The 26,131-nt window shown below is 41.4% G+C and overlaps 1 protein-coding gene across 1 annotated transcript in view; it reads left to right on the top strand.

Moving 5' to 3' along the window:
- The window catches only part of galnt9 (polypeptide N-acetylgalactosaminyltransferase 9), a 127,924-nt gene that overhangs the window by 10,050 nt on the left and 91,743 nt on the right, over positions 1-26,131 (top strand). Inside the window, exons 2-3 of the mRNA XM_028579074.1 lie at positions 3,426-3,606; positions 14,846-15,012. Of these exons, the coding sequence (XP_028434875.1) occupies positions 3,426-3,606; positions 14,846-15,012 (348 nt within the window). The remainder of the gene's footprint in view (positions 1-3,425; positions 3,607-14,845; positions 15,013-26,131) is intronic.

Genomic DNA, 26,131 nt, shown 5'->3' with positions numbered 1-26,131 from the left:
CTTTTAAAGGCCAAATCAGACACATTCTGGTAGTTGCTGTATAATTTATAGCTGTTATGGGTTTCATGTATCATGTCAGAAGGATTTGGACAAATGGATGTGAGGAAGGAGCACTGAGACAGATGTATACTCAGCCACAATGAGATTCAAATTGGCACCTGACATCACAAGGATCCTCATCTTGCTTTGGATGTGCTAAGGTGCTCTTTCGGAGAATGACTTTGCATTTGTAGCTATCTTAGTCATAGCACTACAACAGTGAGCAGCGTGGGCCTTTAGTCATTGTCATCTTTTTCGGACCAGAACATAACAGCCCACTTGCTGGATGCTTTTATACAAAGTACCTCACAGGATCATGTGAACATACATTTTTAACTCATTCAGTTGCCGTGGGAATAGAGCTCTTAATCTCCACCGTGTTACACTCTGCCCACAGACGTACATGGTCCAATTCTTCCTTTCAAGAAACGTATTAAAAGCTTCTATTTTTGTTTGTACGCTATCCATTTTTGGAAAACAAAATGTTGCTGTGTGAAAGAAGCATTTTGCTATTGACAAATGTATGCATATTCAATTCTGCTTTCTTCCACCCAAATATCACAAGATGAAAAGACCAAATGGAGAAAACAAAGATAAATCAGAGCTAGGCAGAGCAATGTAACTACCTCAAATAACCTCCCACTCGTCATCAGAACAGGTCAGCAGCTACATAAAAACAGAACCTTGCAAATGTTTTCACATTACAAATACAAACTCTCCATCATGAGATTGCTTCTGAAGAATCTTTAAATGTATGTTTAGGTGCTTCAGACAGACAGCAGTGGATCCGATTTTCAGGTCTCTCATCCCTTAATGGAATTTCCTTCAATCAGACAGAGGATGTGAAAGGCAGGGGGAAGTAAAATGATGCAGCCACCAGAAAACAAAGCTGGCAGGCATTGTCCTGCTTCCAAGACTCACGCAGAGACAGAGAGGCCCTCCAGACTCGAGTCTCCGGCTCTGGAGGGTATCTGTGTTATTGTGTGACACGGGCCGCTATGCCAGATGGCTGGTCCGTGAAGTGAACCCCACCCATACTTGTCAAAATGCCACCACGTTGGCTGGTGCAGGGCATGCTAAATCCCTCTCGCGGGAGAAGCCAGTTTGCAACCATTCAGCTCCAATTACAAATCTTCAGTAGCACCCGAGGATTTGAGGCCATCCAAATATGGTGATTACTCCGCAGTTCCTGGAGGGGTGAAGCTGAGAGCTGAGCTCTTCATTGGTATGCGCGGTTTACTTACTGTCTGTGTGTCCATCTGTTGACTTGGAGGACAGACGCAGCTCGATTTTTCTGTGGAGGCCACACTGCAAGCTTGACTTGCATACCAATTATGTGACATTATCCTGCAGTTTTATGGAATTTTAAATAGTCAAACAATAGTCAAGTCAGCAGACACAGAAATGAATAAAGCTGACAATAGACTTATTTTGGGGGTGCGCGGGGTCTGAAAAAAGGGGATGGGTTATGTATTTTCCTATTTACTGAAAACAAATTATTTTATCTTTCCATGCCACAGATATTGCATTTTATGTATTTCTTTTCTTTTTAGAATGACCTCAAAAGAAGTTATATACGTAGTTTAGTACGTCAAAATAGTCTAAAGTCTTTTGTGTGTGCTATGGATCATAAATGTTTGTTTTCCCATATGCAGAGGACAACGCTCATGTCCCCGTCTCAGGGCTATCAGTTGTGGTAAACCGTAGATGTCAATCAAAAATAGAGAGCAGCTGAAATGTTCAGAATAATAAAACATACATTATATTTGCTAATGTGTTTCTATTTCCAGAATTTCTTCTTCTATTTATTTTTACAACCTTTATTAAGTTTTTGCAATTTTCAACATAACCAATCGTGTATGTGCCTATTTTTACTTTTTATATGTAATTTGGGCTATGTAAAATTATTTCCCGAAAACATATTAAGTTTCAAATTAGTTTTGAGTTGAGAAATGAGGGAGGATGACGTTGCATTATTTCCAAAGTCAAAGGGGAGGGTCTTACTTTAAAATAAGAATTAAATACATAGGTTTCAACCCCTCCTAAGAATTTGCATACAGTCCCTTAGAGGTCTAAATCAGTGAACAGGCTTTATTTTTTCTTCCATCAGCCGAGATTTCTTTTTTGGCACTGTACCACATTTTTCTCCTTCCCTGTTTGAAAATGTCACTGTCACGATACCAAAGCGACGGCTTGTTAAATCACAGTCATGAGTCATTTTAATGAGAGCAGAGGGGTATTTTAAGTCCGACACATTAAATCTGGTGCTGAAGTTAGTTTTATTAGACCAAAGAAGCCTAACGTGACGGGGCTGGCCAATGATTGAATGGCTCTAATTCACCATTAAGCACACAGATACGGTAGGCAATCTGGCCTCTCTTCAGGGATTCTTTGTGAGGTTAAAAGGACCTGCATGGCACAAGCACTGTTTGAATAACCACTTCATGGTTACAGTGTTGCAACACACTGCTTCTAGAATGCTTCTATGATTAGCCAGAGTCATTAGGGGCCCAGTTAACATAGGGTGGTTTCCTGTAGGACATGTTTTAATCCAAAGGTTTACGTATTTACCATTTTGTCTCTGGAAATGCAGTCAGGTCATAAAAATAAATAGCCTTAGACACAAGAAAATTAATTTGAAACTTTTGTGTTACCTAATTCACCATATGTCAAAAAGGTTTCCTATGGGACCTTTTCTCCTTATCAGTCGCTCACTGGCCTAACAATACATGTAAATATGAGTTGTAATAAACTGCTTGCACAGACGACCTATACGGCCGAAAACGAAGGAGGGTCTGAAATTAGAACTTGTTTCTTTTCCAGAGTGTCTTATCTCTCTGAACATGGAGCTTTGTCTCCTGCAGCAGCTTCCTTTCTGTCACAGCTGCTGGTTTGGCGACTCTCTTCAGCTTCTTTCTCACACAGTTTATCATGACTTTTCCATGTGACTTTGCTTCTTAATCTGTCACAGAAGTGACTTGAAATGTAGCGAAGTACAATGCCTGATATAAAGTTAACTTAACTAACTTAAGTAAAAGTAATATTACACTTTTTTTTTTTTTTACATTTTAAAAATGACTTAGTTACAGTAATGAGAGTACATGTAATTACTCCCACCCCTGCTTACAGTTGTGATCTATAAATTCTCTCTACCTGGCCCTCTCAACTCTGTGACACCTGTGTCCATGTGGGTGTTTTGCAACATTTTCAGTGACAGACAGTGTAATGATGCCCTGTGGATGAGCCCCGCTGGGTCTCGGAGCTGCCACACACCAGACTCCTCACACTGCTAGAGAACGTCAATCAGCTGCCCCTCTGCATAGCCTCTCTTCTCACCTGTCTCACATCTGTATGATTGTCTCTCTGTTATGTCATTTGCTTGGCAGGTTTGGCAAAGCCCATGGGGCTAGTTGAGGGACCCGGAGGCCTTGGCCAGGGGGGAGCTGCTGCCACTCTAGGAGAGGACAGCCATGATGCCGAGGGGAAATATGAGGAGTACGGCTACAACGCTCAGCTCAGTGACCGCATCTCCCTGGACAGGAGCATCCCCGACTACAGGCCTAAAAAGTATGTCTACCTTCTGTTTCTTCTCATTTTCTGTCATGTACATTCTCCTTCCAACTACAGCTCTACACCTGTTTCCCCCTGGCAGGGCTGTGTAATGTTAGAGAGACTTGTAACTGCAAGGTTTGCCAGTTTAATCCCTGCTGCAGTTGATGGGCTCTATTTTTATGAAGGTACACAATGTACGGTGGGACTTTTTCCAGGGAACTGGCATTTTCATCAAACGCACAGTGTTTTTTTTCCCCACTTCTTCTTTTTTATGGCATTTATTTGTATTTTGGTGAATCTCCAGGACATTTACTGTGCCAAAATAGAAGCAGAGTTTCAGTACAAGGTGTGCCAGAAATCATAAACTGTGCAGTTAAATTGTGGTGTTGAGGACCAACAACTTCCTGCAGACTCAGACCAGGTCAAAAGTGCATGGCACACTTATGCTATTTTTAAGCTTTTGCTAATCAATAATGTCTGAAAAGCACAGTTCGCCAACAGGGTTTAATTCCCATTAGGATAAATATGAGAGAATCAGATATTTCTTTCTAAATATATGCAGCTGCGGTGTGAACGATTGTGATCCAACAAAGAACTGTCAGTATGCATGTGGTGAATATGCACTAAATGAGCCTTCTTGAGTTTGCTGTGTCTTGTCCAGATGTCAGGGACAGAATGCTGGATGGTTCTCTTAAGACCAATGCAACATGGCCCCCGACTTAGCTTTTAACTCTTCAGTTGAAGGTGCTGTATATTTTCCTAATGTCTTTATCTTTATTCAAGACTTGCAAATGTCGCCCTTGTTAATTTAATGGCTTCCAGTGGGGGGCATTCCTGTACACCTGGCGGTTTATGACATTCGTTTTGCACTGGCCGCCCCCAGCTTCCCAGTGACATATGGCACGTTGTAAATTTGCACCAACCCAAAATGACATGACAGAGCAGTACATTCACCAATTGAAAATAATAATTGGTTTTAGCCTACAAAGACAATTCAAACAATTACGCTGCTGTCACGTTTGGCATTCATTTCCGTCTGCATTATTGTTGTTATCAGGTAACGTCAGCATTTCCACTGGCTGATGGACTGTGGAGAAATTGTTTGTGACCCCTGCTGTGTTCAATAGAGCAGTCTTTGTGCTCCAGCATCCCTGATGAAATGTGCATATATAAATGTATATATCAGATATGCAAAACTGTCAACTGAAGCATTGCTACTCCTCTGTGCCTCCTTAATAGGGAGACTCTCGAGGGACCGCTATGAAATGTGCCAGCAATATCCTGATCTCACAGAAATATGTGAAATGACCTCATGATGTCTGGGCATGGCAAATAGCGTGTTAAAATGACCTGCCAACACCACAGAAACAATGCCAATGGAAAGTCAATTAAGATCCTTGTTGTGAAATTCCCTGGTTCGACACAGGCCTGTTATAAAGTCTGCCCAGGGAGGAGGTCGTTTGAAACCAAAAGTCAATGTTGACTTATTTACGTAACATACTTAACTTAAGTTACTTAACAAACATACTTATTTAAACCCAAATCATGATCTTTTCCCAAACAAAACCAAGCAGTTATATTGCCTGTGGTGCCAACATTTTAACAGATTACGTGCCACCACCACGTAATGCGGTGTTAAGAGGTCATGGTCTTTTCACGTTAACTCTGTGAGATCAGGTTGAATAGTGCGTTTATTGCTGGTTGACCACTCTGCAAGCTCATATTACAATGTTATCATTCCACCACACTGGACAGAATTATACAAGAGATACATTTCCGTGAGAATAGATTTTTGAAATTGACATTGTCTTTTTACTACAAAAGGCACTGTACCCTCTTCAATATCTGATATTTCTCCAGTCAGACTTTTGAACAGAGCTGGGTGACAGTTAAACATTAAAGTATTTGAGGAGAAATACTGTGATAAACTGCAATACAGTAACTTTAAAGACACTTATGGCGTTTTTCCATTACATGGTACCTGCTCGACTCGCCTCGACTCTACTCGACTCTACTCGCTGTGCGTCCGTTTTCCATTGCAGATTTTAGTATTGCCTCAGCGTGGCTGGTCGTCATAGCGACTGCCGTGGGCGTGGCTTAGTAGCTTGCTTTTCTCATTGACATATCCCCGACGCATTTCCTGGTTCTCTGTCTCCGTAAACAACATGATATCAAAGAGATAGTTAACGTTTACTGCTCCAGATTTCCCACCGTGGTCACATATATATGACTCTAGAGTCGCTACTCGCTGCGGAGATAATCGGCGTCACTCTCTCACTTCTCCCTCGCTCACTAGCTCCCCACACACACACATACGGCGACTCGACACACACACATCACACATGCACACACCAGCGCACCAGTATAACCATCAGGCTACTTGTATGCTACGGAGAAAGCTCTGCGTGGAGCCTCTGGCAGCAAAAAAACACCGCTGGCTAAACTATTTAAAAATGCCGTCTCTCGCTAGCAATGCAGTGATCAGTGACGCTTCTTTCTGACCAATCAGCAGCCTGCAGGGTTTCACGTCACCTTCTCGGCTCGCCTCAGCTCGCTTGGAACCTCGACTGAGCAGGTGCTAAAAAAAGTACCTGTTAGCAGGTACCAGGTACTTTTTTTTGTAATGGAAAACCAAAAAAGGCGAGTAGAGTCGAAGCGAGGCGAGTGGGTACCATGTAATGGAAAAGCGCCATTATACTGTACCGCGTTTTTCCTTTTCTGTCAAGAGTTTTACAAATTTTTCAAGGACAGTTGTGTTTGGGGTTTCTTCACCTAAAATCCTCTTACAGTACAAGTAGACAAGCTCACGAGGCTACCAAAACGTGGCTGGCATTACACATTGTAATGATCCCTTGGGAGTCTCCCTCTGCACAAGCCGTACTTACTTCCTGTTTGATACTTTTGATTTACTTCATCTGTCTTATTGCCTAACTCCACTTAATCCTTCCTTTTCTCGTCTGTCAATGCAGTACAGTCAGTTTAGCCACAGGGCATCTCGGGGCCTCGGCCATGGGGAGTCACACAAAAGAAAATGACTTTAGACACGCCTAATCCCGACATGAAAGGACAAAGTCAAGATGATGGTGATAGTTGGAGAGCTATAATGAAAAAATAAAAAGTTGCAATAAAAGGAATCATGAATAACAATTTTTTATGAAAGAGACCCAGTGGACACCCAGCGAGCAGCCTTAATGGCCCTTTTAAAATACATTTTATATTTAGAAAGTGAACTACAGCTGTGATACAGTGAGTGCTGGAGTGCAGGAGATGGCTGCCAGTGGCATTCATATCACACAGTGTCAAAGAACAATGGCGACAGCCAGACACACTGAGAGGAAATCTGACGGCCAAGAGAGGTTTCTGAGGGCTTTAGCGGGGATAACAATTCATTTCATCCACGCTGCTTTGTTCCGAGCTCTTTTCACACCCAGAAAAATTAGACAAGAGTGGAACGGGGAGGAGGAGGGTGAGCAAAAAGGGAGCTTGCTAATTAATAAAGTCAGCTGAGAGTGCCTCTGGAATGGAGGGTTCTTTTAATCAACTTTTAATCAAAGGGACCTAAGTAAGACAAAAGGGAAGTCAGTGTTGGGGGTTTGCTGAAGTGATAGTTTTCGGGGTATGGATTTAGTTCTATTTTCACACGCTGTGATAGATTCTGCAGCCTTGTCATCATACACTTCTCTATCTCCATGTCCAGGCAATAATACATCACATGTTTCTGATTTACAGAATACTTTTTATAGCCAAATAAACAAACATATAGAGGGCCCTATTTTAATGAATTAAGCGTACGGCGTGAAGCGCCTGGTGCAGGTGTGTTTAGGGCGTGTCCAAATCCACTTTTGCTAGTTTGACGGCGGAAAAAAGGATCCGTGCGCCGGGCACATGGTTCTAAAGGGTTGAACTTAGTGTCTTCATTAATCAGAGGTGTGTTTAGGGGCGTAACATGCAATCAACCAATCAGAGGGTCATCTCCCATTCCCTTTAAAAACCTTGGCGCATTGCTATTATGATGGCGGATTTGCACCGTAATATTTTTATTTGTAATCTTCTGCATGTGTGTGTGCTGCTGTGTGTCCCTGTGTGTGTAAAAAGCATAGTGTGCGTGCCCTGTGCACGAGCCTAGGAGCATTTTACTAATTTGCTGTTAAAATAACAATGAAATGCTGCGTTATTGACTTTAGACCAGGTTTTGTTGGTCAATGGCGCGATCACTTCCCACTGCCTCAAGATAGCAATACTCCCAGAATGCACCTGAACACACCTCCCTGTAAGACCAGCACGCCCGTGGGCGCACAGATGGGCCCAGGTACATTTGCTATTTAAACGACGTGGGCGCTGGACGGGAAATTAACAACTGCGTCGTCTTAAACTACCAAAGACACTTGCGTCGGGATTTGCGCTGCGCTGTGCCGGTGCAGGATAGGGCCATTAGTCTCTGAGTGCAAACAAAACATGTTGTGTCAAACAAGGCAAAGCTTCAGTCCATGAAAGCCATCCAATAGGTACACTCTATGATAAAGATTGAATATATTTGTATAAGCACAATAGAAATCAATACAGTACAAACGTGCAAATATAGTTGGTTTTTTTGTTGCCTTTTCAGGTTACGTCACTGAAGCAGCATTTTAAAGAGAAACATCCAAGCGCTGCAAGCGAAAGAAAATATATGTAGAGCCAGAACAACAGTGTTACTGCCAGCAATGTTGAAGTGGCACTAGTGAAGACTTTCAGGGGGCTTTCACACCTAACCAGTTTGGCTCAGTTTGAAGCAATTCTCTGCCTCATACAGTATGAAAGACTGATTTCTATTTCTGATTCTGTAAGTATGTCCTGTGGGCAAAAAGGTGACTGCGGCACTGCAGAAGTGAGGTTAAATGCAGGAACCAGTCACTTCCTGTCTAATGGGCTTTTAATTGAACATGAGTCATTGAGCAGAGGACTTTGATGACTTCAGGGAAGCAAAGTCCATCGCCATGACTGAACGATCTGCACATTCTCAAGACTCCCTCTTTTCACACCTGCCTGTCTGCAGCAAAACCAATTCATAATCATTGCGGTCACAATTGTCTCTCGGAGAAAAAACCTATAATCCCCTTTCACCGCCCGCCAGCCTGTATTTCTCTCTTCTGCCCTTCACTTCTGCAAGTGTCATTTTTAACTGAGAGACCAAGGGACTTAAGTAGGCTCGATATGGCGACTCAGAGCTTGCCATTCGCTGTCCTTGGGAGGCTTACGTATGATAACATCTCATCGGGCCGCTGTGGAGAGAAAAACAACAAAGGCAGGTGAGCTGGTAAGATTACTGATACCCACAAAACAAACAAAAGGATGTTAAGTGTGTCTCGTGTCACTCATAAATAGAAAAATGCAATTCAAGGCATCAAACCTGCTCTTCACCCGCCAGTTATCCTCCTCCAAGGGGACTCATATTCAATTACTCCTAATCGCACCTGTATCTCTTTTGTCACCCTGTCGAAGATTTGATTTATATTTTTCCCAAAATAGTTAAACTCAAAACTATATTTAAGCCTGAGGACCCTTGTCTGCCTGTGGGAGGGTGATAACCAGAGCGGGAGGCTAAAGAAACAGATTTACCTCATCTCCTAAGCGTCTGATACAGCAGAATGGGATCGTAAGGTCTCAGCGGTGAAGGAGCTCCTGCTGCAAATTGTTGCTCTTTCCAGTGCTAGGGTTTATCTCCTGGATGGGGGGGAGGGGGGTGGAGAAATGACAAGGCAAACGATTATCTTTCTGAGAGGAGTGCTTGCGGATCGGATAGTTGCTTTGGTCTTGCCTGCAATGCGTGGGTTATTGGAGGTTAATGTGAAATTTCACAGCAAATAAGAGCGGCCGGCGGGTACAAAGTCAGAGGGAGCAGCAGGGGCAGCAGGCTGGTGGAGGGGAAGGAGGAGAAAAGGGGAGGTGTGAATGGAATACATCTTAATTTGGCGCTCTGTTTCTGTCAAAGCTTGTTCCGGGTCAAATTATGAGCGCTGGCCAGTGAGCTCAGGCCCATTACAAACAGATGAGTCGATCGCTCATCTTGTTACGGCTTTACAAGGCTGCAGATAGGTACAAATTTAAGGCTGAGCGATGCCCCAAATTGGATCCAGTAACTAGGGCAATGGAACTACAATATCACTTTACGATCTCGACACTGAAATCCAGCCTCACACCACATCTCAACTAGAAGCGATGAGGCTGCCTTGCCCCCTCTGACATTTTCAAGATATTACTCAGGTGGTATTCATTACCCGCAGCCTCTCCACTAGTCGTAGAACCCAACAGGAGTGAAATATACATTCATTTGTTTTGCACAGTTGCCACTTCTTGTCTGTGCAAAGGAGTGCAAAAAAATAAATTCTCCTCTCAAACTCACTGCCAGATTTGTCATTGTATTTATAGACCTGGCAAGGCTGATTGAGAGAGGCAATAGAGGAAGCTGTGAGAGGGAACAAAGGAGTTGCTGAGGGAGGGCATAAATGCACGGGAAAGGACTGGAATGATACAGTGGAGGGGTTATCAATCAAAACACTTGTGCATTTACTCTTAGGAATAGAGCGCGGGAGCAGGGCTTAAAGTATAGATAGACGTACGCAGCGTGCTCCATCATAAACACTCTCTGTGGCTTAGTTTTCCTTTTATTACCTCTGCTGTCAAATGCATGTGGGCTGCGGTAATGGAAGTGATTGATAACAGTGCATGACATTAAGCTTTCCCAGTCCAGCACAGCAAGCACCAGCCTACTTGGCCAGTGATACTGTTATCTGTATGCATTAATCACTGCCAATATTAAGTTAAGGAGGCATGTAAGAAATTAAATGAATAAAGACATTTGAGCGCTTCTCAGGCACCTGTGTTATATAACAACCACCCTAAAAATTTTGTCAACTAGTTAAAGTAAAAAAATAAGACTTACATTTATCTGGTGGCGATAAAACACGACACAAATAAAATCTAATGTTGTTCAATATCTGTTTGATGTGTAAATAGTCAACTTTTGCTAACAGGTAGCTGGCTAATTAACAAGAATTTGTTCAGTCTTGTCTGGTTACAGTAATACTATGCTCACTGTATGCCAATGTCTGTACACTTAGTATACACAAGTATACACTTGACCAATGATAATATTTATTTATATTTATAGAAGAATAAACACTGTATCATGTTGTCTTTCAACTTTTAAAGTTCAGAAATTTAACTGACAACACAAAGTAGAGTGCGATAGCATGCATGAGTAGAATAAGTTTAAATTCTGAGAAAATTAATATTAAATGCAACCAGCTCAAATTACAGGGGGGATTCATTTATGATGGAAGTTGATGCGACAGGAGTCCCTTCCCCTGTTATGGTGTATTAGAAAGATGTGCAAAGTATAAAATGTAAAGTAAAGCCCAGAAGGAAAGGAAACAATTGTATTTTATGGTGCTATGCAAAGCATTTACTATATAATTTCACAAGTAAATAAGATACCATCTGTTGTGTCGTCCTACATAATTGCTCTTGCCAATTCTCATTGTTGAAAGGTGAGAACCTGCTAACACACACACACACACACACACACGCTCACGCACACACGCACCAGCGGCTGTAGAGAAGGAAGAGGGTTCCGATGGGTGGAGAGAGGAGGATGTAACTTTAGCACCATGCTGGGATACATCTGCTGTGCGAGTGTCCTCCTGCGATCTGACCCCATGGATGCTGCTGACTCAAGCTGACATGGCAGTTCACCGGGGTATCAGGGCACCGGTAGAGCTCAGAGGGCTCACAGCAAGGGTGGAAGAGCAGCGAACGTGCTGTCTTTCAACAAACCATGTTCAAGGTAGCACAATTTTGACTTTGATACCAACACTGCCAAGTTTGATATCTAAAAATATGACTACACAGCCAACCGAAAAAAAAAGAAAAACTGTTACATAAAGCTGAGGTTATAAGTGTATGTCCTTTAGTATGCAGAAATAAGACAGTATGGCATGCAGCACACCACAATTTCACAATTTATCTTTTCTGTAGCATCCCTAATTTTTGATAGAAAAATGATGCCGAGTGCAGATTTTCAAGACTGGATTTCAGCCTCTCTCGTTGCCTCTATCACATCTAATAATCTGTGATAGCATGTGAGACTGATACATTCTGACAAATCAATACAGTGTCTTATTAATATTTCTTGCCTGACTGGTATTTCACCTGGCAAATGCAATATGTCACTGTCTTTAACACTCTGCCCTGATGTTTGGCAGGATTTATTGAAGCTAAACGAAACGCATAGATTTGTTTACACTATAGTTGATTAATGTCAATTTGATATTCTAATGAAAAACAATACTACGAGTGTTTCAGTACAGCCAAAATATCTTGTAAATAATTCAACCACAACAATTACAATAACCACCTCATTATCCCTACATAATGAGTCAGCACTGCTGAATAAGACATGTGAAAACATGGAGAAACAAAGGCAGGAGCAAGTCAAATGGGTTTCTTAGCTGTTGCCTTCGGAGGCTAATTGGAGCGTCGCGGAAATATTCACAAGATGTTGGCTGTGTGTGTGTGTGTGTGTGTGTGTGTGTGTGTGTGTGTGTGTGCGTGTGCTTGTGTGTGTGTGCGTGTGCTTGTGCGTGTTCACAGTTGCCATAGGAATCAGCTAAGTACTTCCGTCCAGTCAACACTGTTATTTCTTTGTCTTCAAAGCCACAGTATGTCTGTGACAAAACACTGTATTTTACTGGAAGTGACGGGGACGTTTGACACATGATTAGCGGAGGAGAGTAACAGGATTGTTGTGACGGAGTGTGACACTCAGAGAGACATTTAGACACACCAAGTGCATTTACTGTAATGTATATTCATTTGCATGGCGTAGCGTACAGTTCATTTCATTTATTGGGTCAGTAGCAACATGAGGAAGGATTCCAATCACACACATTTACAACAGGTTACCATGGAGTCCATGTACTGTGTGAGAGAGCTCACAGGTTACAAGATGGATTTTTTTGAGTATTAGCCTGGTTTTGATCATATTTGGCCTTAAACCTGGTTATTCACCTCCATGTATTTAGGTGATTCTAACGTTATTCAGGTTTCTGATTGTGTCAGTAAAGGCATTAGGGCTGAACAATTTAGGGGAAAAAAATGTAATTGCATTTTCCTGCCAGATATTAGATTACGATTTGATTTTTTTTTTTGCTGCACCTTCTATGATCATGCTAAATAAAGTAATAAAAAAAATACATTTCTGTAAACAATATGTGGTATGTAACATTATTCCAGCATTTATCTTATGAAATATATATTAAATTATATAATAATGAAAAGAGGAATAAAAAATGTTAAATCCAATGTTTGATGTCAAACACCAAACATTTAACTAAACATTTCACATTCGATTAATGGCGGTCTTCACAATTAGCTAATCGCATTCTTTTTAAATCGCGATTTGATTTGAAAACGATTAATCACTCAGTGTTGGACTTCTCCACATCTAGCCTCATTCTGTCTTGTCTGCGCTGATTGACTTCCCCTAGCAGTTGAGGATGAACCCAATTTGGCTCTTGGCTGCCTGTAATCTGCTGCATTTACCACTGTGACAGGATCTGGCTTCTCTATGTGACCATTAGTAATGGAAGACAGTGCAGGTGCCTAACCAAAACACAATGTGTGTTACAGATTTATGACTAGATAAAGTTGACATACAGTGCTGAGCTGCATCTCATTCATCTTCAGGTTCCCAGCTTTCAGATGATGCATACCACTTCTATGTGGAAACTCTATGTGAGATAGCTGTTGACCTGCTATCTCCCCCTAAAGCTCCCCTGTCCCCCCCGCCCCCCACCCCACCCTAAAAAAGACAAATGGTGGGTCTCTAAGGGTAAACAGTCATTTTTACCTGGACGATCACTGGCAGCTTTTTTTCTTCTTCTATCCAGGAATTATGACATTCTTAAACTTCACAGAAGTTTAAGCACATCTTTGACATTGTTGGGAAAATATACACAGTACATTGACAGTGATAATGTGCAGTCTAAACATTTTGTTTTGGCAGTGAACAGTTTGTAGATATGTTTTTCCCATTATGTTTTTAAGGATTACGTTTTCTACTAAATGTATCTGCTAATGCAAATTAAAATGATATAAACATACTTTTTTTGAAGACTGTTGTAAACATGATATGGTCTTATATTCTCTGTCTTCATAATGGCAAGTATAGTGGGTGCTACCAAATATTACTACCTGTCAAACCATGAAAATACATACGTTCTTCTCCTGACCCTGGAGAAATGTACTTTTTGCTCAGCATAAAGTTTCAGTATGGTGGATATACTTCAACTGTAGTCGCAGTACAGTATAGAGAATCCAGGTCTGGGAACTGCAGCTTCACCATCAGATGGATGTGGGCCTTCAAATGATATCTTAGTTGTGCTTAGTTGTGCTATTTTTTGCCTTGTTGGTTTGGTGCACTGAGGAAAAGTTATCCAGGAAACGTCCCTTTGTTTAATAGAGTGAAATATAAGTCTGTGCAGTACTGTATGCCCCATGGAAACACTCTGGGAACTTAAAACTGAACGTTTTACTCAATTTCTTAGAGGAAAAAGCACCTTAAACTCCAACCAGTAGAAGGATGAGGCTGATTTCTCAACCCATTATAAGCCTTTCTAGGTGAACGTTTCAAACAGGTGTAACTAATCACAATAATTACGTCTGCATCCCATTTACTGCAGGTGTGCCAGCTCCAGGGCCCTGCTACTGCACACCTGGATGGAAATAAAGCAAGCATTAATGTTATTAGTTACACCTGTCAAAAATGTCCGCTGTGAGAAAGGTTTGTACTGTTGCAATCAAAGTGGGTTGGTGGTCACACAGAGGTCCTTGAGGTGTTCATGAGGGGTTTTCTAGGTGCCATAAAGACTTTATTAATACGATTTCAGTTTCAGGGATCTTTTAGAAAGGTCCAGGGTGTCCAGGTAAGACTGGGACTGGACTGGAATAATTACACAACCTTTTTGTATAGCTGTGATTTGTAAACCTGTGATTCAAGACATAGATCTTGCGGAGAGTTACCTGAGAAGATTGATATTAGTGTTATCAATCTTCTCATCTATCTCAGCAAGAAAGCCAATGAGTATACATACAGCATTTCTAGTCAGTTGAGGCATTAAGCTATATACATGTTTTTCTCAATGAATGATATGCAAACAGAGTCCAGCTAGTTTGAGCGCTGGCTAATTATGTTAACTGTATTGTATCTGAACAGGTGTAAGCAGCTGACGTACGCAGAGGACCTTCCCCAGATCTCAGTGGTCTTCATCTTCGTGAACGAGGCCCTGTCAGTGATCCTGCGCTCCGTCCACAGCGTGGTCAACCACACCCCCGCACACGTGCTCAAGGAGATCATCCTGGTGGACGACAACAGTGACAGCGGTAAGACCTTTGGCAGCTTCATGAACAGGATGAAAACATGAAAGGATCACCACTTAAAGAATGACTGGTAACACTTTACTTGAAGGTATCTACATAAGAGACACTGTCAAGACACAGTCATGACACATGAACCCTAACCCTAACCCTAACTCTAACCCTAACCATAACCATAACTTGTCATGACAAAAACCGAATGACACTTACTAAAAGACGCGTTATGTCATACGTTTATGACTTGTTTATAATGTTTATGACACGTTCATGACAGTGTCATGTCACTCTTATGTAGATACCTTTGAGTAAAGTGTAACCGAATGACTTCCTTGCAACAAGTCTTTAATCCCTGGTGTCTTACTGTATATGCTCTGCGGGACATTAATTGATGGTAGTCACTCAGTTCTTGCCAGTCGCTTTGGAGGTTTGATGCAGTGTCTTTCTGATCATTTTCTTTTTGTATAATATTTAATTGTTTCTCATCTAAAAGTGTATCCTCTCAGACTTTAAATTGTGCCACCTGTAGAACCTGCAGTTTATCATTGTCTAATGCTTGAGGTTTGCTTATTCAGTAGAGACAGTCACCCTATTTATCATGACTCCCTGGGTGGAACGTGAACTAAGACTTCATACAGAAAGGGCTTGGTGTGATGTTTGTTATGCTATAGTTTTGTGTGTGTGTGTGTGTGTGTGTGTGGTTTAAGTGGGTAACAGTTGAAGGGATAGAGAACCCCCGAGGGTGGACTGTTGAACAACGGGTTTTAAAATAGCTTAAAAAAGGAGGAAAGAGAAGGGATGGGATTTGTCTTGTCCTTCTCTATTCTGCTGCATACTACTGTCTCCATGGCGATGTGGGGAAATGCTTCACTTACCGCCACACCATGACGCCCACAGCAGCTGACAATGCTCAGCTCCACATCCCAAAAGCTTTCCCGTTTGGAGAGGGAGGGACAATGAACTAGATTCCAAACGACACTTGGCCCTCCTTCACTTGGCACAGAGTAACAGGCCTGCCTCCCTCAGGCTGGCAGTGGAAAAGGGCGCATGAATAACATACTGAAAGAAGGCCGAGCAGGAGTCACAACTGGCACATCTCCGCTCCCCGCTGAGGCTCTAACTGCCTCCCTTTAAACAAGGAGCCGTTAAAAGCCAGTCAACAGACAAGAAAAGCCAGCCGACCCCTCCCCTCATTATGTCAGTCCGTCTCATGCATTTTGACTCTCACAAGGGTTTTCCTGAAATAGATTTTTGAAGGACAACCCTACTTTCACTATAAATACTGCAGTGGTATAGTAGCGTATTTAATGTTTAATATTTTCCATCCTTTTAGTTAAAGGAATACGCCACCGTTTCTTGAAATAGGGTTATTCACCGTCTCCTCTATATTTATATAGGTGGGCAAACGCATTTTTGTCTCCGTGCATGCATTGTTTTAGTCTGGCAGCGCCGCCGCTAGCTTAGCTTACCATAGTGAATGAAATCCTATGTTGCCAGTTAGCATGTCGTGAGTAAAAGTGACCCAACAAATACAAAACCTAATTACTTATTATTATTACTTATTACTTGTGGCCTGCATATTCACAAGTACAAATAGTACTGCAGATTAAGACTAGATGATTTCCTAGGCAGATATTGAATTGAGACTATATTGGGTGGAAGTAGGCTACAGCCGAAGCACTGCTACTTGGGCATAGGATTCCATTCACTACGCTAAGGTAAGCTAGCAGCGGCGCTTCCAGACTAAGACAATACATGCACTGAGACAAAAATGCGTCTGCCCACCTATATAAATATAGAGGAGACGGTGAATAACCCTATTTCAACAAATGGTGGCGTATTCCTTTAACCAGAAAGGTCCTGGTCAAGATGGACAGCAAAATAAAAAGTATCATATACAAGTACAAACGGGGACAGATAACATCACGAAAAACATACCAACACATAACAACAGACACAAAACAAAAAACACAAAATACAGGAATTGGAGGCTAAATTAATAAGGGCAAATAATGGCCCCTGTTAAAATTTAATTTCATTTATTTGTATAGCACAAGTAAACACAACAGAAGTTGACCACTGTGCTTCACATAACAAGAGTCAGGAAAGATAATAGAATAAAACATCCTTCATACAGCAGAAAACATAAATAAAAATAAGAATTTAAAGCAATGCACGCTCCAAAAATCACTAACACTGACTTTAAAGCATGTCAAGAGAGAATAACATGCTATTATTGCATGATAAAAAAGAAATGGCATCTATACTTTCATGATAACAAAAACTTTCACTAAGATCTATAATGAAATATAACCGATTATTTATCAGCAGAAAACTCTGAAATTCTTTAAAGCTGCTATAATCAATATTCTTACTGTATATCAAACACCACACTGTGAACTGAGACAATGTGGAACATACAGTATGTGTGCATATGATATATGTATATGTATGGGTATTAGAGCTTAGATCAGGCCCGAAAAATCAAGCCCGACCCTACCCAAGCCACTGTGCACGTTGTGTCCGAGCCCGGCCCGGCCCGACACATTAACTGTAATTATGTATGTATGTATGCCCAATTTAAACCCCCAATTTTTTTTTTAATACGTGGGCCGTTATAACTGACGTTCTCAACTACAATTCCAAGTTGTTTGAACTGCAGAAATCTGTTTAGAAGGGGTATGCTTGGAGACCTTGAAGGCTGACTATCATCTTTTCTGCCATGGCGAGCCTGCTTCATGTGTCGTCTCCGTTTTTTTTTTGCTGTCATAGGCGAGCAGCGTGCCGCACTTAATGCACTCGACAAAGCCAACACATATGTTGTCACTGCCAACAACTTGTTTAAAATGGTTCCATACCTTGGACTTAACTTCAAACTTGCATAAAGGTAGGCTAATTCTCCTGTTTGTTTTTTTTTCTTTACATCTTCAAGCTCCATGTTGCACTTAAGCTCCACCATACAGCCCAGCAGGCCCAGTGTGATGCATGCGGGTGGAGGAGACGCTGCGCATGATTATGGCATAGCTTTCTCCCCACCCAATTAGGCTAATAAAGTAATGTTTAAAAATGCTTGATCAAGGGCCCGGCCCGAGGATAGTGGCAGGAAATGTTGGTCCAGTTCCAGCTAAGGCAGAGAATCTAACCTCTAATGGGTATGTGTATACACATGTGTATTTCTACATCTCTGATATTTTTTTAATTGCTAGCTATCTTATTTATATATCATATTTTTACTACACCATATTTATTTAGAGACAAGTACAACTGAACAATGAATAACTAAGCAATGCAAGAATATTCACATTTAAATGTGAGTTTTTCCTGCTTTGAATGGAGTTTTTGACTATAAGTTACCACCTTCATCAGCAAATAACATGACTGTCTGATATCCTGATATTTAAACCACAAAGTTGGCAGCCCATTCACATTAATTAAACCATGGAGATTCACCAAATTTGCTACAATAACACCTCAGGCATGGAAACTCATCAGAGCTGTTAAGATAAAGTTGTCTCCAGCCAGAGGAAGTAACAAATTGAAACTGAAGTACAAGCGGTGTCCAAAACAGCAGCGAGTGAAAACGGGACGCTAAGCTCATCACTGACATCACGGTACATGACTATTAGGTGTTGATGTTGTCGGGGTCCAGCCGTGCATGTTTAATATAAGGTCAAATCAGGTCAGTGTCTGGGAGTCGACACATCCGTCGGCGGCTCTTACTGTATGTTTACCAAACGGTGATGATGATTTGTGCAGAAGTGTGAGCTGTTTCCTGGGAGCCTGTCTGCTGTGGCATTAGACAATTAACATGCAGGCTGGACTGCATGACCTTTTCTGGATGGCTCTGTTGGTCCCCTCTCATTTAAACAAGGCTCAGTGAGATGAGTGGAGGTACAACCACGCTCACTCCTGGCATAATAAATCAAGCACAGGAAGCATGTTTGCCTTGTTGCCGTGACACATTACCTTAGCTGGGACAGCCGCTGACATTTATTGGTGGCTGAGAGGTTTATTCACAGCACTGGTTCCAGCGTTCGGAACTAAAGTCACATTCCAGTGATGAGGGGGGTGTGTGTGTGTGTGTGTGTGTGTGTGTGTGTGTGTGTGTGTGGCAGGACAACTCCAATGTCATTGTTGTTTGCCGTGTTAGCGGCAAGAAAAGGCTTAATGAGCCCTACAGGACTCAATTCCAGCAAATACCTCCACCAAATTGATAACTTAATGATTCATATAATGAAAACAGGATATAAACGAAGGACCAGTTAAGTACAGCTTGCATTAATAATCTCAAGTGAAGCTGAACTACTTTAAACATTGCATAGGCTAAATCTGATTAAAGATTGGAGGATTTGCACATTAACATACTGCAGGAAATTTGTCTGACACATTCTGACACTTGCAAGAAACAATTTAGTTTCTATTTACGATACACTGATCTTCATTTGGTCCAATTTTGCTTAGTTTTGATGATGCTAGCAGTCAAACATCAGTGCATAGTATGTCTACATCTATAGCACAGGTAACACAATCAGCTAGCATTAGAATTAATATAGTAAAAACACTGATGAGGAGTGATGAAACAAGAGAGCAGAGGAAAAGAATGTATTTCAGTTTAGAGAGTGTATCCCTGATGGTTGTTTTCATCTGTCAGTGATTCAGAGAAAAATCAAGCGTATTGTTGCCGGAGCAGAATTTTAAATGAAGTGGATGTGACATTGTTAAGAGTAGGTATCGTGCTGTTTCCAATAAATGTGCGAGTGGTGGATAACCTCCATTTTGCTGATATGCCGCTGCACAGATTATTCCCGCAATGCACAGGACTACTGCCAAAATGTTCCCCACTCATAGTGAAGGGCTTATACTGCCGCACAGCATGTGGATGTTATGCCAGGATGAGGAGTATCATTTTACTTTTGGCTACAATGTTTTTGAATATTGAATGAACATCACATTACTTGCGGTGAGCCAGTTTACCCATTAGGTAACTTCGCTAGTCTTCTTGGGATTGATGAACACAATCAATGTCGGACCTGGTTCCGTATCAGTGTCTGAGACGAATCCATAAATCCTCCGTTATAAAAATATGATTTTTGTAAACACACGTTTTGAGACTGATCCTGCTGGACCGAATACAGGTATGTGGCTAGTTAGTGAACCTGTAGGAGTCAGCATGTGGGAGGATATAATTCAGGCTTTGCAGCATGTAAGTGAACTCTAGGGCCTTAGCACAGTTTAAATAACCAGAAGCATGTTCAATACCTCTCTACTATTTATCTCTAACACAGTGGCTTCCATAATCTCCCACATCGCCAGAGGAATGAATGGTGCTCCTCGCGTCTACTAAGGATTCATTTTAAATTCATAGTATGATGGATAGTTATTTATCCTCAGCTATGTTTCACTGCTAGTCCTTTACAATGTATTCCCTGCTCCATAACTCTCCTCCCATGGATGCAGTCCAATGTTTTATTTGCTAGGATCAGAGGGAGGCCCATAACTTTTCTCCTTCCCAGCAAAGCCCAGTAATTATTACTCTCTAATAGTTTTTATCATATTGTAGCTGCAGGGTAGGCCGATGATGAAGGAGACCCATTGCACAGGTTCAAAACCTCAAACAAAAGAACTGTCGTGCACAGCTCATATTTATATTGTATAATGATATGGAGCAGGGGTCTTCAACGCTTTTTAGGCCAAGGACCCCTTGACGGAGCAGGGACCCCCTACTTCACATAATGTATAAAATTGAGTTGCATATTGGACCTACAATAACGTACAGGGTAGCCTAGAGCCTTTACACATACCTTTTTAAGTTGCATACAATAATAAGTTATTAAAATAATAATTGACATATTCATGTATTTCTACATCATGTTTTATGTTGTTAACATGTTAAAATGTGGCACAGTGAATATTTAAGCTAAACTGTATCTGAAGATGGCTACCTTATCTATCAATGTAAGCCTATCATCAATGTTTTTACAAATAATGTTGGATTCATGTTAATGTATATTTTCATACATTTTATTATTATATATATATATATATATATATATATATATATATATATATATATATATATATATATATATATATTTTTTTTTTTTTTTTTTTTTTTTTTGAAAAATAATTTGGTGGCTCCCCTGCAGCAACACTGAGGACCCCCTTGGGGTCCGTGACCCCCTGTTGAAGATATCTGGTATAGAGTATAATGGGTGCCAACCCTAAAATCAACAAATTAGCAAACAAAGTTGTCAGCACTTGCAAATAAGTATGTAACACTTTTATTGATGCACAGCAGCAGAAGCATTTCTCATGTTCAAAACCTTCAGCAGTGCAAACAGAACTAAACTGCAAAGGTCCCTGGACCTTCAGAGAGGTGCAATGCAGCTTCTATCATTGACTGATGGGAACGCAGTAAAGTTGAACCGCAAAATTCCAAAATGATCTAACGTGACATTAATACTAAATGCTAACAGCGTGCTCATTTGTACCCACAGCTCTGAGGTGCTTTATGCCGAAGAGATGAAAGAGGAAAGGTCTAGCTTTGATGAGTCCAGATCTCTCTGGATGGAACTGCCATTTAGGACACTAAATATTTTTGTTATATTTTTGCTTTTCTTTTGATTTGTAACTTCTTGTGGGTGGAAGAAGTCACCCAACACCAGGTTTACTTTGGATAAAAGAACATTATCTCCGTGCCTAAATATGACATCGTCACTTTATATTAGTAGAGTAGTGGAGTACTTACTAAAACTTAACAACATTTCAGAAAATGTATCAGCACAATGTACTTAGAGTATCAAAAGTAAAAGTAATTGTTCCACAGAAAATATGCCCCTTTTGACTGCTATATTATCATATGACACCTCATTAGATTCTTGATACTGATGCATCAAAGTGCAAGCTTTACTTTACACCAGTAATATTAGACCGACACATTCAACTACATCTACAGGCAGCATGTCTTTGAACAGTGGAAGAAAAAACACAAAGACACGAGGGGAACATACAAAGTCCACACAGAAATGCTGCAGCCAGCTGCCCGCCAGTTTCAAATCTGCTACCTACTTTAATTCTGATACAGTGTTAAACTACTCGAGCCACCCTGCTGCCCATTTGTTCATGTTAAACACAAAAGAAAACAGACAGAAACAGAAAGTTCCCATCAGTGGTTGCTTTAATCTGGTGTCAAATGCTAACACCCGATTGCTTCAAGGGTCACTGCTTCTAAATTCACTCTCTCTCCCTGCAGCAGCTACCACTCTATGTTAAGACCTTCAGCTAGAAAAAGACTCCTGACAATCCCTCCACTCACTGCCTCTCCTCAGTCACACAGACGGGATTAGACTGCCATTTTTCTACTTTCACTGACTAATTTATGTTGCGAGCCACAGTCAAAAGCTAGGTGTGGATGCTGTTCAGAGACGGTGTGCCACAAGCGTCCCTATTAATCTCTCCCTTAGAAAGTGGAACGCTCAGCAGTAACCCAGAGGAGAAGCTCAAACAGCCATCTATCCTCCAATGAAACCCAGACAGCAATTTGTTCAACTGGCTGTTTATCTAGAAAACTTTTTTTTCAGTCATGACAGCCAAACTCGTCTGAGAGAGCAGAGGAGGACAGATGTTATGATACAGCTGGAATAAAGGCGTCAGTAGTGGAATGCATTAGATACAGTAGTCACACTATACAGCAACCTGTTTCACCTTAAAGGTTGTCTCTGTTGGCATAATGAAATGAAAGCTGCTTTTCATGATTTAGTTGGATTTGATACAATCTATAAGTTATAAACACATCTAAGTTGCAAAAGATCAAAACTGTTTTCGGCAAAAAATACATGAGTCCTCGGTAGACTTTTTACTGTTCTCATCAGTTTGATATCCTTTTATAAAGCAGTAATGGGTCGCTAAAAAACAGTTTAGGCCTACCATCAGTGTTGGGCACTTATGCATTACTTAATAATGCGTTAAAGTAATGTGATTACTATTTGCTGTAATGAGTACTGTAAAGGGACACCACAATTACTAATAAGTTTCAGCAACATTGTGGGGGTTCCGTTTGTTTGTACCATATTGACCCAAATACTCCACAACACGCGATTGTGGCGTTGACAGCAGGTAGACGTTGCGCCAATTTACTATGGGAATGGTGGGCATGTAAACCTTTTACTCTGCGATTATACAAAGATTTGAGTAAAAACTGTCAAGCATGGAAAAATATATCAGAGAGGTTAGAAAATTGATATTGAGAATATTTACATTCAGGTGTTGTCTGTAGCATCTTAGTTGGCTGTTTTGTGCTCTATATTTGGCGCACGCAGCCCGTGCAATTGATCTGAAACCACTGTTAGGTTAACACAGGGGGTGGAGGCGTTTGGCGAGTGACTAGCCCCTTCCAAAAAGAGGAGACATGTAACTCCCAAATTGTCTTAATTATATTTTGTGTCGACTTAACTTAGCTGGCATGCTAACGTTAGCCACTTATAAGCCAGGAATCAGAATTGGAGGGTGTGGCTTTCTGCAAGACTACTGAGTGCTGAGTTACTGTGTGCAGTAAGCGGGGCTAATATTAAAGTGCTCATATTATGTTTTTTCCCTTTCCTTTATTGTGTTATATATCTTTTTTGTGCATGTTATAGTGTGTTACAAAGTGAAAAATCCCAAAGTCTACCCGAAAGGGACTTCCCATCTCCAACAGAAAACACTGTTCACAAACTGCTCCAAACAGGTCTATTGTAGTCCAGCCTTTACTTCAGAGACATGCGTCACTTTGTAACACACGTTTAGGCTAGTGACAATGCCCCCAAATTCTTGAGATACCCCTACCGGAGGTAGAACTAAACTAAACAATGTTTTTCCTCATCTCTAAGGTCTCCCATATATGAAATGGATTCTTGGCTAAAAATATTTTACTGCTAAGATTGTTAAATTAACAGATGTTGTTATGCACCCCAAAACCAAAAAAGGACTAAAATATAGCCTGTCCGTATGGGAGTTAAGGCATAGAAACTAATGCAGATCAATCGCACAAGCTCTGAGAGCTTTGACACTTGGCATGTTTGTAGTCAGGAAGTTGCGTTACCTTCTGGAAAAGAAAGGATGTGAATATCTTAATGTATGGAATAAATAGAGACCTATAAACACATACCTAAAATAGGCGAACATGCAAAAAATGAATATCTATGCAGAATGGTTTCATTTACTTTGTGGTTACTTTGCCAGGGATTATCATAGAAATGACCTTAATGAGCCTTTTAATAAAAAATAAAACTATAACTTAACACAATACAAATTAAATGACTGTCTTAAATCAAACAAATGTCAATCTAACAAAACAAACACTGTGGGGAATGAGCCCACTCCTCACCTCACTGAATCTCAAGTTCTTCTCAGTCTGTTTTTTTCTAGCAGCAACCATTTGGAACATTAACTGCTTTTGGTAACCATTCTGGGGGTTAGGGCATCTCCAGTGGCCACTTTGGGAAGGTCAGCCCCCCATGATGTTACAACTGCAACACACCACTGTCACTCATCTGGGTTCCAGAGAAGAGGTTTGACCAGGTGGCTGTGACGCCACACTACTGTTTGGTACAAGGCTCTAACAAGGCTCTAAGCACTTGTTAGTGCCTTCTACCAAACCATAATGTGGCGTCACAGCCACCTGGTCAAACCTCTTCTCTGGAACCCAGTTGGTAGAGGATGGAGGCTCAGAGAAGATGGGTGCATTGAACCTGTGAGGTTCCAGAAGGCACCAGCACCTAAAGAAGTTAGAGACATCACCCACCTCTACTGTAAAGACGGAAACTGCAACGATGCCACCAAATGCCAGTGTCTTTCAGTGGGCTTGAGCTGCACAGAGTTTTGCTCTTGTCCTTTCACAGACTGTCCAAATATTTCACTGATGACAATGCAGATGAGTGACAGTGGTGTGTTGTAGTTGTAACATCATGGGGAGCTGAACTCCCCAAAGTGGTCACTTGCCCAGTACTGGTGATGTATGTGCTGACAAAGCTACATAGAGCAGCCTTGTTTCCACTGATCCTGAGGTATTTTCTGTGGTTTGGAACACTTGTTTGTCCTGTGATGATATGTGTTCATCTGTTGGTTTGAATGGTGCCTCTTCTTTGTGTATCAAGATCTTTGACTAAGTGTTGGTGGTCAAATCTATCAAACACTATAACGACTATGATCTGAATTGTACAGCTTGCTGCAGAACTGGGACAGCACCATATATTCTTGTGACAGCAAACCATGCCATTTATAGTAAAGCACAACAGATCTTGTGGAGCAAACCATCGCCCTTACAAGGAAAGATCAGAATGAGACTGGGAGGTATGCATATCACGATGGCTTACCTAGCAAGCATCGGAAAGCTCAGTGGCGATGGTGGACTCTTTGACATACTAACTGAGTCAGATGCGTATGCAGAGGGAACATCTCAACAGTTGCTTCAAGGGAAACCGCTATCAAGAGGAGTAAGAAGCATAAAGCTAGCCTCTGAGGCTCCTACATCACCAGTACTGGGCCAACGAGAAGTTCTTCAGGGAACACTGTCATCTTAGCTGGTGGTTTTGAATATGGTCAGGAGGTTAAGAGGGTTAGCAAGTAAGGCATTGACTGCTTGACAGATCTTTATAGTGACCAGGAGGTGGCTGACACAAGGCTGGTGTTACATGCAATACATCTTGCACAGTCACATTCTCGTCTAATTTTCAAATGTGATGATACAGATGTACTAGATTTGCTTCTGTACTATTCAAGCAAAGGGATGTTTGGATCCTCAGTAGTGTTTATGCACTCTGGACATGGCCTTAAGGAAAGATTCGTCCCTATCTGTTTGATCGCTCAGAAGATTGGAGCAGTGCTTTGTGAGTGTTTACCTGCATGCCACGCCCTCATGGGTTGTAACACCACAAGCAGTTTGTACAGAATTGGGAAGGCCGCTGCCCTCACAAGACTGAAGACCCATCTTTGTAAGTTACAGGAAATTACTACATTTTGACTCTGTGGTAGCTGTGGGAAGAAGGTATGCCCTCCCGTATGGCCAAAAGAAAAAGGTGGATGGGCAGCCTTGTACCAATCTGGATGAGCTGAGGTACAGTTTAGCATCTGATGAGTGACAGTCGTGTGT

The sequence above is a fragment of the Perca flavescens genome, chromosome 5 (genome assembly GCF_004354835.1).
Source record: "Perca flavescens isolate YP-PL-M2 chromosome 5, PFLA_1.0, whole genome shotgun sequence".
Classification (NCBI taxonomy): Eukaryota; Metazoa; Chordata; class Actinopteri; order Perciformes; family Percidae; genus Perca; species Perca flavescens.
Note: the sequence above shows the minus strand (reverse complement) of the source record. Positions and strands in the feature narration are given on the sequence as shown.